Source organism: Cydia splendana, chromosome 18 (assembly GCF_910591565.1).
Source record: "Cydia splendana chromosome 18, ilCydSple1.2, whole genome shotgun sequence".
Classification (NCBI taxonomy): Eukaryota; Metazoa; Arthropoda; class Insecta; order Lepidoptera; family Tortricidae; genus Cydia; species Cydia splendana.
In genome coordinates this window covers 3,567,927-3,582,871 of record NC_085977.1, presented here as the reverse complement: position 1 = coordinate 3,582,871, position 14,945 = coordinate 3,567,927, and the positions used below count along the sequence as shown (strand labels likewise).

The 14,945-nt window shown below is 39.5% G+C and overlaps 1 protein-coding gene across 1 annotated transcript in view; it reads left to right on the top strand.

The window, feature by feature from the left end:
• The window catches only part of LOC134799373 (protein pellino), a 153,249-nt gene extending 139,197 nt beyond the window's left edge, over window positions 1-14,052 (top strand). Inside the window, exons 4-10 of the mRNA XM_063771783.1 lie at window positions 2,486-2,680; window positions 3,477-3,656; window positions 6,116-6,223; window positions 6,429-6,585; window positions 6,969-7,149; window positions 7,755-7,890; window positions 8,838-14,052. Coding sequence (XP_063627853.1) covers window positions 2,486-2,680; window positions 3,477-3,656; window positions 6,116-6,223; window positions 6,429-6,585; window positions 6,969-7,149; window positions 7,755-7,881 — 948 coding nt within the window. The 3' untranslated portion in view covers window positions 7,882-7,890; window positions 8,838-14,052. The remainder of the gene's footprint in view (window positions 1-2,485; window positions 2,681-3,476; window positions 3,657-6,115; window positions 6,224-6,428; window positions 6,586-6,968; window positions 7,150-7,754; window positions 7,891-8,837) is intronic.
• The last annotated feature ends 893 nt before the right edge of the window (window positions 14,053-14,945 follow it).

Genomic DNA, 14,945 nt, shown 5'->3' with positions numbered 1-14,945 from the left:
GCTAACCTGTTCACTTTAAAAAACCCCAAACGATGTACAGATTAGCCGTTTGGCACACGCATACTAGAGGTCAAAACAAAATTTTTGACCCGCAGTTCCTAAAAATATTTCCCGTAGGAGGGGAGTGCTGAGTCATTGTTTTTTTTGTATGGGAGGGATTTTTTTTTTTTCAGAAAAGCTTTTTGAGGCGATGCTAAAACTATACCACATCATTACATTTCAGCCATTTTTTTTTAATTAAAACAAAAATAATTTTCAAAACATACCAAGTTTGGGCTTCTCCAGATACGATATGGCTGATTTTTTTTGTACAATATACCTCAAATGATACGTGATATCCTCATATCTAACCCTAATAAAGCAATTTTGAAAATAATTTCATTTAGTATTTTTTTTTTAATTTTTAGGGTTCCGTACCCAAAGGGTAAAACGGGACCCTATTACTAAGACTTCGCTGTCCGTCCGTCCGTCCGTCCGTCCGTCCGTCTGTCACCAGGCTGTATCTCACGAACCGTGATAGCTAGACAGTTGAAATTTTCACAGTTGATGTATTTCTGTTGCCGCTATAACAACAAATACTAAAAACAGAATAAAATAAAGATTTAAATAGGGCTCCCATACAACAAACGTGATTTTTGACCAAAGTTAAGCAACGTCGGGAGTGGTCAGTACTTGGATGGGTGACCGTTTTTTTTTGCTTTTTTTTTTGTTTTTTTTTTGCATTATGGTACGGAACCGTTCGTGCGCGAGTCCGACTCGCACTTGCCCGGTTTTCAATAATACTAAGTGATACAGTCCTACTTCAGTATCTATTCTACGAGACTTAATGGAACTGTACTGCAGATACGGTGCATATTAATCATAAAATGATACGTAATATCCATATATCCAACGGGGAATACCTCTTTAACCCTACCATACACGATTGGTTTCTAAAAAAAATTTTTTTTCTCATAAAAAAAAAAACAATGACTCAGCACTCCCCTCCTATGGATTTTTTTTTTAGGAACTGCGGGTCAAAAATTTTATTTTGATCTCTAGTATGCGTGTGCCAAACGGCTAACCCCGTACATCGATTTGCGGTTTTCTATGAAATTGGGGTCGTACGTTTGCCGCTAAATAGGTTAATAATAGGTAACGCTATATCCTACCACGGCGGTATAGACAAAATAAATATTGAAAAAAAAATGATCCACGCGGCTCGTAAAGTGAGCATTACGAGCCGCGTGGATCATTTTTTTTTGTACACGGAGGAGCTACACAAAAAGATAGAAAATTTAAGTCCAGGGGGCCGATTTTTGAAATTCGACCACTCGATTTCGTGTATTTCGTTAAATGATATCTCCACTACTAGGCGTTTAAATTCTACTAATAGAATTGAAATCGAGTGGTCAATACCACTTTACCACTAGATTCCCAATTTCTATCGCTCGTATCTAGTAGATGATGAAAATATTTTGAATTAGTCTCTTTTTTCAAATTTTATTTCCAAAATATCGATCCTAGAAGAAAAATTGTGAGGACCAAACTTGTAGAGAATCAAATTTCCTAAAATTTTTGTCCTCACGGTTTTACTGTAAAATCAAAAATGGCCGAGTTATTCAAGAAAAACCGTTTTTCGAATATACACAGGAGCCTGATTCAGTCTACTTTTTGAATTTACACTCCCAGTGACCCCCCCCCCCCGAGGGACCTACGAAAAAAAATCCAAGAACTGATTATTCACGGGTAGGGTCGGTTTTTTAGGGTTCCGTACCCAAAGGGTAAAACGGGACCCTATTACTAAGACTTCGCTGTCCGTCCGTCCGTCCGTCTGTCACCAGGCTGTATCTCACGAACCGTGATAGCTAGACAGTTGAAATTTTCACAGATGATGTATTTCTGTTGCCGCTATAACAACAAATACTAAAAACAGAATAAAATAAAGATTTAAATGGGGCTCCCATACAACAAACGTGATTTTTGACCAAAGTTAAGCAACGTCGGGAGTGGTCAGTACTTGGATGGGTGACCGTTTTTTTTTGCTTTTTTTTTTGTTTTTTTTTTTTTTGCATTATGGTACGGAACCCTTCGTGCGCGAGTCCGACTCGCACTTGCCCGGTTTTTTTGGATATAATGACTGGACTAATTCAGATTCTGCAAAAACTCAAAAATGTATTCAAATTACATAATTTATATTTATTACATTTAAGATTATGGTCAGGGAAAAACTTGAAAAAACGCCTGGAAAACCGGGAAAAGTCAGGGAATTTGGGTTATAGTAAAGAGTGGTCACCCTGTACAGGTACACTCGTAAAAATGCCCATACTGACTGGAAGGGTCAACGTTAATTTTGGTCGAACAGTTCGACAAAATAATACGACCATCGAGAGGTTCGATAAAGTTTTATTGCCCCATCTAACAGATGATATTCACTCTAACCTGAAAGGCGGCTTCCCCCTTCCTTTATCTGCTCACTAACTGAACATAATCTCTTTGTTCACAGATCGGTAGGTCGTCAGAATCGCCGATCGACTTCGTGGTAATGGACACAGTGGCAGGCGACAAGAGCGGCGACACGAAAGTGCTACAGAGCACCATATCGCGGTTCGCGTGTCGTATCATCGCCGACAGAGAGGACGTCAATAACTGTCGCATATATGCCGCTGGGTTCGACTCTTCTAGAAATATATTCCTTGGGGTATGTCTATTTATATATAATTCTGATTTAAGTTAAGAATATAAAAATATCGGGTTGGTTTACTGATATTAAGTGGCGAAACAAAAGTGCTACAGAGCACCATATCGCGGTTCGCGTGTCGCATTATCGCCGACAGAGAGAACGTCAACAACTGTCGCATATATGCCGCTGGGTTCGACTCTTCTAGAAATATATTCCTTGGGGTAGATACACTGTGTGATGAGTTGAAAATACTTAAGATGTTGATTGATTAATGGTTTACTGATAGGTATAACGAACAATTAAGAATAACCGGCACTTATTGTCCTTTTAAAGCTATGCGTTTTATTAGCTTTAACAGGAACTCGTGGTAAGTATATGTCATCGTAAAAAGTCGTTGAACGACTTCAACTTTGTCTTGACGCTTTACGGCAACAGCATTGTAACATTGAAGGGCTCGTTTCTAGAAGCGATTCTTTAATTTTGATTAAATTTCAGCAGGAAGATGGGGTTTTTGTTTGATGCAATTGATATTGCTGTTTTTAGTAAATATATAAAAAATAAATATTATAAGGACAATTTTACACAAATGGACCTTACTCGTATCGATATATAATTTCATTATATTTTTCATATAGTCTTTTGCCTAGTTGCATTTCACCACTTACGTGTCAAAACCACAAAACCGTTTCCAAATGCATTGCGATTATCCTTTATCCTTTTAGGTTTCCCCTGAAACAGCCTAACCAGGAAAAACAAAAAAAAACCACCACCACCGCGAAACGGGAAATTCTAACCACCGATAAACTAATTTCAGGAAAAAGCAACGAAATGGACAGAGAACCACGAGATCGACGGTCTGACGACGAACGGCGTTCTCATGATGCACCCGCGCGGTGACTTCTGCGGAGGCAGCGCCACCTGCGGCCCGTGGCGCGAGACTTCAGTCGGCGGCGCCGTGTTCTCGCTGAGGGAGAGTCGCTCCGCGCAGCAGAAGGTGAGCTGTACCTACAGAACCACCAGGTCGACGGTCTGACGACGAACGGCGTTCTCATGATGCACCCGCGCGGTGACTTCTGCGGCGGCAGCGCCACCTGCGGCCCGTGGCGCGAGACTTCAGTCGGCGGCGCCGTGTTCTCGCTGAGGGAGAGTCGCTCCGCGCAGCAGAAGGTGAACTGTACCTACAGAACCACCAGGTCGACGGTCTGACGACGAACGGCGTTCTCATGATGCACCCGCGCGGTGACTTCTGCGGCGGCAGCGCCACCTGCGGCCCGTGGCGCGAGACTTCAGTCGGCGGCGCCGTGTTCTCGCTGAGGGAGAGTCGCTCCGCGCAGCAGAAGGTGAACTGTACCTACAGAACCACCAGGTCGACGGTCTGACGACGAACGGCGTTCTCATGATGCACCCGCGCGGTGACTTCTGCGGCGGCAGCGCCACCTGCGGCCCGTGGCGCGAGACTTCAGTCGGCGGCGCCGTGTTGTCGCTGAGGGAGAGTCGCTCCGCGCAGCAGAAGGTGAACTGTACCTACAGAACCACCAGGTCGACGGTCTGACGACGAACGGCGTTCTCATGATGCACCCGCGCGGTGACTTCTGCGGCGGCAGCGCCACCTGCGGCCCGTGGCGCGAGACTTCAGTCGGCGGCGCCATGTTCTCGCTGAGGGAGAGTCGCTCCGCGCAGCAGAAGGTGAGCTTGCTGTACCTACTAGCCACTCACTTTTGGTAAGTCTGGTTACAATCCGTCATAGCATCCTTAATGGCGAGCTTTACTGCATGTCTTGCGGCCGGAAGTTTAAAACTAAACTCGGATTCGCAAGTCACGTTCGAGCCCATGCACGTCAGAATTTACTGAATACCTGATTTGTCCAGGTTTGCCGTCAACGGATACGTCTGGGAGGACATCATCACCTAGCTAGGATATTAGTATGTGTGTAGGATATGTATCTCATTCGATGAAAAGTCAAGCGAGCGGTGTGCTCTGATGGAGTAGGTTCTTAGATAGCCGTACCAGACAAAGATCGTCCACACCAGAACGGTCCGGGTCTGAAAGGAAGCCTCCGACACTGATAACTAATGACTAATCAATTAATCGTGCTAATGACTAATCAATTAATCGTGCACCGAAATAAGAGCATTTGAATTTTGTTTGAAAAACACAAAAAGACTGAAAATTAGGAGTAGGCATACACGCACAAAGGACGCTGTTAGTGCTGTTCCTCGGGTACTTCAATAATCTGATTACAGAAATAAAAACTAACTGTTCTCGAAGCTTAAAACTCAGCTTATCTAAGAACGACATGCAAGGTCGCATTCTACCTTCGCCAAGGACGTACCAGCAAAGTACAGTTGCCAACTCGTAAAAAACACAATCACATAACTCATGTGAATCGGTTGACCAAGAAACTCAGTGCAGCGGAACCATATTTCATTACCGTAATCAGAAGGCCTACCGCGAATCACTTCGTTCGTTCGTTCATCTATTTGCCTCTATCGCTCGAACACGTAAGAGCGATAGAGAGGCAGATAACGAAATTTGGATATCGGAGTAGACCACCCGGCTTGCAAGCTGCGTTGGTTTCATGTGGTACATGCTGGAATATTATATTAACATTATTAACGCTCCGTATGCTGTTTAGTTCTCACGTAATGTCTTGTACCTAATAGAGGTATATTTTTGTGCTAGGTTGGCATGATGAAATTTGAAGATTCTAGATTTTTTTAATTAATTGGTTGCACTAAAAAGTTAACAGGCCGCCTTGAAATTCTAGTTTGGTCTAGTAAACATTGTTTGTATTATAATTGGTCATGATTCATTATCGAAATTAAATATGTTATAGGTACTCATAGCTATGGTTGGCTTGGAAATTGAGCAGTCACTATTATAGACGAGTACGAATAAGAAGGGAATTGTCTGTCTTCATTGAAAACATACTTAACGTGAATACATCATCTTTCTAACTTGTTTTTACAGGATGTCCAATCGCAGATTTTAGATTTTGTTTTAACAGATAAACAAAAATCGTTTATGATAAGAAGATGAATGCTGTTTTCATTCTATTGAAAAACACATTTTCTTAATATCGATCTTTGCTGTGTTCGCGCTCCTCCAACCTTTTCCGCATATATAAAGCTTAAGCCGACCACTGACTAACAGGCCGCCGGAGGATATCGGCCTGTCAGTTAGAACAAAAATTTGACAGTTCCGAACAACTGACCGGCCGATATCGTCCGGCGGACTGTTAGTCAGTGGTCGGCTTTACACATTGCGGTAGTTACTAAGGGTACGATACGTATCAATATACGTAATATGCAAAATGATCTGCTGGCTAGCGATCCATTGTTACTAATTAATCTGCAACACCCCACGAAACTAAAACTTCCACAAAACAAAAAATATTTGATTTGTTCCCTAGTTTACCCTACGTACGTATTTTAAAATCATCCTATTTTCCAGGGTCTCCCATGCCAGTCAGAAAGCAACGTGCTCCGGGACGGGACTATGATTGACTTGTGCGGAGCCACGCTGCTATGGAGGAGCGCCGAGGGACTCAAGAATTCACCTGTAAGTTTAAGTTATTACCATTAAGAGCTGATCTCGGTCCAGTGGAGGTTGGTCACGTCTTTAAGAAGTACTATTTTCTTTATATCTGACGGGATGCCAAATTTCCCATTAAAATTTTCGGCCTTCTACTCCTGTGATTCGCTCAGCACTATATTCTGCATATCTCTCACGCAAGATTTTTGACAGTCCGAATGTACATTTTCAGACAAAACGCGACCTGGAAGCATTAGTAGACGCACTGAACGCGGGTCGGCCACAATGTCCTGTAGGGTTGAATACATTGGTGATTCCACGCAAGCTGTCTTCAGCTCAACAGGACCTCAACCAGCCCTACGTGTACCTCAACTGCGGGCACGTGCAAGGTCAGTAGACAAGGAGGCATTAGCCGACACGCTGAACGCTGAACAGCAATACTTAAATTGCTGCCTATTAAGCATCAGTAAGTGCCGCATTTGGCGGTTCTTGTAACCTTAATGACGTACATATAAATATTTACACATAAATTGTGTCGCTTAATTTCAAACTCGGGTAAATCCATTCGACCCTCTCAGCAAATATCTACCCTATTACTTTTTCTTAATACCAAAATCGCTTAATCTGATAGATTGATTTACCCGAGTTTGAAGTTAAGCGACTCAATTTGATTCGATGTCCCCGACCATTACGACCCGTATCATGAGCATTTTGGCCTCAATGAAAAAAGGCTTGAGTACGCCTAACTTAACATGTGTTAAATTGATTCCAGGCGAGCACTCGTGGGGCGCGGAGAGCAGCGAGACGGGACTCCGCAAGTGCCCGATGTGCATGGCGCCGGGGCTGGTGGTGCGCGTGTGCATGGGCATCGAGCCCGCCTTCTACGTGGACGCCGAGCCGCCCACCTACGCCTTCAACCCCTGCGGACACATGGCCTCCGAGCGGACCGTCAAGTGAGTTACATGTCACATTACATGCAGGGATAGGAACACCATCCATTTTTTTTATGTACCTACCGTGAAGAGGGATGGTAATGCGCTGTTTTTCTCTCCATTTCTTCAAGCGTGCCGATCCGGTGCATCCAGTTTTTGCTAGCTTTATTGACGGATAATGTCCTTCAATAAAATGAGTGGTTTTCATCTTCTTTTGTGCTATTATGGAATCCAAATTCTTAAACAACAAAACAGAAAAACATTCCAAATAAATGTGATGTCAAAAGTAATACTGACAATTTCATTTCTATACACGACTATTTTTGTGTGCATCGTACAATACTCGCCGCATCGAACACAACTCTTAATTTAGTGCTCTCACTACTTTAATGAATGACGCCGTGATGCGGTAACTAATTTGAACGTTGATCTGTTTATTCTTTTTTAGTTCACATGAGGACATGAACGATTGAGATTGTTTTAATATCGTAGCTATGTATACTCAAGCACACCCAACTTGTCAGTTGAAAAAGGCGCGAAATTAAAATTTTCTACTTTATTTATTCTGCCGCCTCTTTCTGCTGACAAAGTGGCTGAGCCTGAGTATAATAATGTAATGTGTTCAGGTACTGGGCGAGCGTGGACATCCCGCACGGCACGAACGGCTTCCACGCCATCTGCCCGTTCTGCGCCGCGCCGCTGCAGGGCACGCCGGGCTACGTGCGCCTCATCTTCCAGGACAACCTCGACTGAACGTGCCAGGTACATAATACTTCAGTACTAGCCAATCTTTTTCATGGCGTAACCTGAAAAAATTTTGCGACCCCCCTTGGCATGAAAAAACTATGTTCGCGATCTTCTTCCTTCCACTATTTGTAACTTTTTTTTCTTTTTTAACTAAGGTTAATAGAACTCCTGCGACTCCCTTACAGGATCACTGCTACGCTGTTATACTGCAATACTTACAACGAGCCATAATTAGGTCTCTTGTTGTTCAGTATGTCTCTTTCATGACAGACTAAGAGCAGACAATCGAGTTTAAAACGAAAAATTACAACTTGGATGATTGGATAATTTTAAAATTAATTTAATTGACAATAACTGCCTTGACTATCTGAATAACATGTAGGGCTAAGATGGTCGGTTTTTTATCATCTGTCATCATGCCTGTCACGTTCTAACAAGTATGTGAGTGCGAAAGTGACGCATGATATGACAAGTGATAAATATGTGACCATGATACCGCCACTGAGCGATATACAACCACAGAGCTAAGAAATAGATCAAACAAATTCTTTGTAATAGGGAATATTAGGCAAAGCTCTGCGTAGGTGGCACTAACTAGCACATACAGTAAACAAACATAAATGACACATCATGCGTCACTACGTCAATCACATGGCCTACCGTGAAACACGACAATCGAAAGTTCTGTTTCTGCCTCTCTATCACTCTTGCATATTCGAGCGATAAAGAGGCAGATAACTAAATTTCGATTTTCGCGTTTACCGGTAGGCCCTTGTTAACAAACCGCCTTGATGCATCAATGTCATATTTTATTGTCTGTGAAAACTTGTCAAAAAACAGTTTAAGGCACAGTATGTATAAGTTAGTCTATGAATTTACTAGAGTCGGTAGTGCTGCACTCTGGCGGCAGAACATTGCATTAATATCCCCTATTCTCCTAATTGGCCTTTATCTTGTTTCAGGTTCTGCAGCAGGCATTATTAATTATAAATAAAAGGGCCTTTTATTTAACAATTAACAAGATTATTACGGAGTGGCCGGCAGTGACGTCAGGCCGCGAGGAAGTTATACATATACGAGCGGTCACAAAGATCATAAATATGTTAACAAATAAGTTCAAAATGTACCTAAAGGACAATTTCGTACATGAACCCGATCTCTATCGCACGCGTATTGTATTGCTGTCCCGCCGATGATGCTGGCGGTCAATGCCACTAAGCGAAACAGCAATATAATTATGCACGTGAAATAGAGATAGGAAATGGCGGGTCGATGTACGAAATTCTTTGTGCGTACTTTACACATATTTATGACCTCAGACCGAGCAAGGTTATATGCTCCTCGGTGAGTTGAGAATGTTCTAATGACCTTTGAATTATGCACTAATACCTAATATCCTATTTTTTTTAAATGGAATCTCACTTTTATCTTTTTCCATATTTCGACATAGCTGTAACGCAGAAGCTTTACTCAAACGAGTTGAATAAAGACTGTTAATATCAAGTTATTACTCGATTATAGCGCATGGTCTTTTTCGAAACGTATAGAGTTAGCAGTCTTTATTAGTAAATCGTTTCTGCAAAAAACCGCTATACGAATGAATGTAATACTGTGAAAAATGAAGTGATTTAATTTGTTCACGAGACGCAAAATAAATATTTATAATGTGTGTTACGTTTATAAAAACGATGTGTTGATGGTGTCTGTATGTTTAATGTGTCGTTCTTAAGGTACCACTTTTTCAAGAAGGCAAGAATGATGCAATTTGAAGTAGTCCGTACGAGAAAGTGCTACCTTTTGCCTGAAAACGTCACAAATAGGTATTATAAAATGTTCGGCTAATGAAGAATATTTATTTGTTAATGTCAAGATGTAAGATAATAATGCGGAGAAAATGCGAGAAACTACAAAAAAAGTATTTAATGCTTTGTATATTGCTGTCTTTTATTTTAAAATGATTATGAATGGAATATATATGAAAGATTATAATGGAATAACAGTACATCAATAGAAGTTTTACTTGTATTTTGAGCGTATACCTGAGGCTGACTCTATCGACACATATTCTATTGTATAACTGAAATATATCAATCTATGTTAGACTGGAGACAAGTTAAGGATAAAGATTGCTAATATAATGAAACTTATCATGTTATATGACAAAGTTGCGAATTTCACTACATAGTGTTATAACCAGTGATCGTTAATTTTCCAGCAATTTTGGTGCAGCATTGTTGGTTAAAAGCACCTGTATGCCCTACTCTAGGTGGAATAGATAATTAGGGTTAATAACAGTAATTAACCTTAACCAATCCTCTCCCTAGAAAAAAATTGAAGAAAATCCTTTATTTTTACTATGATGCACCAAAATTGCTGGAAAATTAACGATCACTGGTTATAACAAAGGAAGTTTTCAGTCTATCGTTACTGGCCTTTGGCAAAACTAACCTATGTTAGAGTCTGTGCGGAAAGAGAAGAGTCGTGAAATGTATGGGGCCATTGGGGTCCAATACATTCTACAACTCTTCTCTTTCCGCACAGACTCTAGTCCATAGGAGGGTCGTATTTTATTTTGTTGTCGAATTTATATTCGTAAGATTTCGATAAAATTTGGTGGATATAAATTTCCCTATCTGCACAATATACGCGCAACTACACCGTATGTCTTAAAAAAAATATTCCTCTAACTTACGAAAACGTATGGTTATGGTATTTTCAAAACTCAACGGAAAATTACATAAATTTTAGGATTTCGTATTTATTCCACCCAGAATGCTTCTCTGTTTGGCCTAAAGGTTGACTGGTAGAGAGTGCCGTGTAGCATTAAGTCCGCCTTTTGTCACTGTATATTTTTTACTGTGCAATAAAGTTTAAATAAATAAATGAGCTCTTCAAAACAGCCAAATTTTATCCAAATCTAACAAAAAAAAAAGCGTCAATATTAAAAAATCGGCCGATAAACGCAGCTATGACTATCATTATATTGATATAACTAACTTAAGTTCTAATTTGCTTTATGATTGTAAATACTGATTACTTTGTAATGTTAAGTAATTTATGTTTTGTAGTGTGGGTTGCTTGTATACCTAAGAGCCATAGCGGTAGCATAGGCCATAGTGTGAAGTATGGAACCGTGCACACACAGTGGTCTCATTTACAGGTTAAACTTAGATATTTCGTCGGTTTACAACCAAAACTTGTATATAGATGTTCAATTGATACTATGATACTTGGTTTTAATAGGTATTTAATTTGTTTATGGACCAATTGATCAATCAATACTAAAAAAATCTAAATATGTTGCTCGCGAGGAATCGGAAGAATTTAAATATAGTAAAAAAATTACTGGATTCATCTGAGATTTAGACATAATTCTTTTGAAAACATTTTTTATCATGACTCCGCCGTGCAAAACGTAAATTCATAAAGTATAGAGCTTTTACAGGGATTTTTCCTCTACTTAAAATAAATTATTTCACACCATGCACGAAATAAAACACCAGATAATTATTAGTAAAACATAGAACGTCAGTTATTTTTAAACACAACTTATATTTAATAAATCGGGTTGAAATATAAAAAGTAGTTGAGTTGACCGTGACGTCACTATACTCGTTTTCATATAAATTCCATATTAGCAAATCGTTTTGACAGTTCTAAAAAAGAAGCTGATTTGACTAGTAGAAAAGTAGCTTATTGTCTCTCCCTATTACTCGAATAAGGCAAGAGCGACATAGATACCATCTTCAAATTTCGACGTTCTGTCATACCTACTATGTATTTGTTTTCCGTTTACGTATGGGTATTGGTCATTAGTATTGTCATAATGTTAGTAAATAATTCTAATCAGGTATTTGGTTGTAAACTGGCGATATGACGGTTATCACACGAGTGATTAGACATGCCATTTATGTAGTAAATGTAATGTAAGTCCCGAACCTGCTGGCACACGATTCAACTATCGCTTTTTGTGTTAAAAAGTCTCTTTAGTTGCGTCCGATGTTATTTTGGACTGTTTTCGAATTGACTATATCTGACGAAATAGAAGTAGCTTTTTTGAACGTAGTTTCTGATCTAAGCTGGTTGTTTATTATAGATGTTTGTCAGGTAAGCGGAAAACGTAACCAACTCTAAAATGTTTAGTTATATTCTCATTTGTCGACAGTGGGAAATAATGGGTCAAAAAAGTCCCTCTCACAACTAGGAAGGAATCATTATTTGTTACGATTGGGGACAAATGGGAAAAGGTTAAAGTTTCTAGTTTTCTTACAAATGTCTATCGTATTCAACTAGTATTAAAGGCTTCGTTACATCTAATGCAAGATGCAGTGCGGTGTGTTGTAGTGCAATTATTGGATTTAATGAAAGAGAGTCAAGGGACAGAAGTCATTTTCGACTTTATTTCTTTGACATTAAGGTTCAAAAGTGAAAACTCTTCACTCGTCGACTTCATGTAGAGTCAGATACAGAGAGAAGTATCCACCTGCGTATAAACTTTGAAAGGGTGGGTATCGCACTCTTAGGCTGAATGTACCGCACCGCACAACACATTAGGTGTGACTTGGTCGTATGTAGCGTAGGTGTATGTTCTATAAACCCTGTCCTCAGGAGTGTTGTAAAAATAATGTAAGTTTGTAAACGTAGCGATTATAAGCTTACGATACTATGAAATTTAGTTTTTGTACAATTTGAATTCACTAGTTAGTGGTTACACTTAATATTGCCTTTCGAGTCGACAAAGTGCAAGACGGATTTAAGGATTATTCATGTGTTACAAAGATAATTCTTATTTAATTAATTAATGCAAGTAAGTGCACGTAATATTATATTTGTTTAAGATAACCCTTGGGCTGACACGTCAATGCATTTTAACAAGTCTGTGACGTTTGAAGGGTTAACGTTCAAGTCGGGTAAGATATCAAATCGTTTAATATTCGAATACGTAGGTAGTTACAGTGTAGATCCAACATGAGTTATATCGCTTAACACCCGTAGTATAGCGATTATGAGTAACCCGATAAGACCTGCGCTTTCTTACCTTCTATTGTAACTCAAATGGCGGTTCAAACCGAAAGGGATCTTAGAACGATACGCTACTAATAATATTTTCACCAAAATAAATGGCACTGCTATTGCCACGTTTGAAAAAAAAAATGCATTTATGCCGAAAGAATTGGGGTAATACAGTAACTTTATAAATACGCAGGACGTAAGTTATACTGATATTCGAATGATTCTGTTCGCTCTAGATACAACTAGTACTGAAGGCTTGTAATTGTGTCTTGCTTATGCGACTTAAGGTCCCTTTTGTTTTGAACTGCCACAAATAGCTACGGTATATGTTGTGACAATACTGCGCGTTGACGCGCCCGCATTGTTTAGATGGTTATGGAGAGTAGTGACGCTTACTGACTGCACTTCACTATGAAGCCTGTAGCGCCCCGTTACGAGAAAATCTTTAAATCATTTGATTGATTTATCATAATTATCATATACAAAAATATATTTTTCAAAATGAATGTACCTATAGCAATCTGAAGGGGCCCACTGATTACCAGTCCGCCGGACGATATCGGCCTGTCAGTTAAACGCAAAATTTGACAGACAGCCCCGAACAACTGACAGGGTGATATCGTCCGGCGAACTGGTAATCTGTGGGCCCCTTAAGTAGATACATTTTGGAAAATACTACCACTTGTATTTTTAACACATTCAGGGCCAAGAACCCGACTGTCGGATACAATGTTCGCAGCGACTGCGTGCTACATACGGCAAAGTCGTGGCTACGCGCTACTAGCTTAGTGGCAATGAATGTGTTAAGAAATTGAGTTCAGCCTAAGGGCTGATTTAGATGATGCGAGAACTCGCATGCGAGTTTCATTACATTGCGGGTTTTGATGGGTCGGTTGAATTGGACGTAACCAACAGTCCGCAATGTAACTAAAATCGCATGCGAGTTCGCGCTCCGTCTAAATCAGCCCTAATAGTTGATAAAGGGCATAAGTACATCTGAAAGGGTCGCCACACGAAACACCGAGGCTTCAGTGAAGTGCACAAATTACTAAATCGTTCTAACATTACTGTACTAGTGGTAATAAGAACTGAATGCTAGCCTTAATTTTATTTATAATAAGTGCTAGGATAATAATAAATCGCTCTTTTGAGTTAGAAAATTGATTTGTTGTTTTATTTGGTACTGCTCTGCGATGTCTTATATATCAGTCACATTAGTAAGGTACACAACATGGAATTTACCTAATAGTGATAGTTTAAGTGCCCAAATATGGGTAGTATCTATACCGGTTACTATAATTTCTACCAAAACATTTATGATCATCAACCAACATAAAGTAGACGAGTAATAAAACAACGTAGGTATGTTTATACACAACTTACTTTATTAATCAGATTATTTATACACATTTTTACAGACTGCATAGGAATATAGTTAGTTTTTTTTAGCATTAGAAAAAAGGTAAACAATATTGATGTGTCTTTTAATTGAAAAATAAGTCACGGCAAATATGTAACAATTATGAATCTAATAAGATCATTTATATTCTTCTGCTTTCATAAGTAATAGTTACTGATTTTTAAAAAGCGTTTCTCAATTAAAAGACCTGTCAAGATCGCCTACCTTCTTTCTAATGCTAAAAAACCGAACTATAGGACAACAAACGAGTATTCATTCATTTATTTAAAGAAATTTTTCGTATAAAACAGCAGTCACAACTTTTTGCTTATAAAACGGATACAAATATTATCTACAAATTGGGTTGCATTTCTAGAAGATTTAATTTGACCATTTTCTCCGGTTTTCAATTATTTTTTTTCCTATTTTAAAATGATGATTACAACAAAACAAATCACTTAACATCAAGTACTAGTAGTAGTGTTGGTTTCGATCGGTATTTTTCTCTTGTGTCTTAGCCTGTGTCAGGAGTCCTTTGGCTTGTCGCTGGCTTTGCCCGTGACGTAACTTTTGACAATAGCAATTTTATTGTAAGATCTTTCTAATTTATCTGGCTTTCAATAACAATCAGTCATATTATTTATTGACTGCAGTAGAG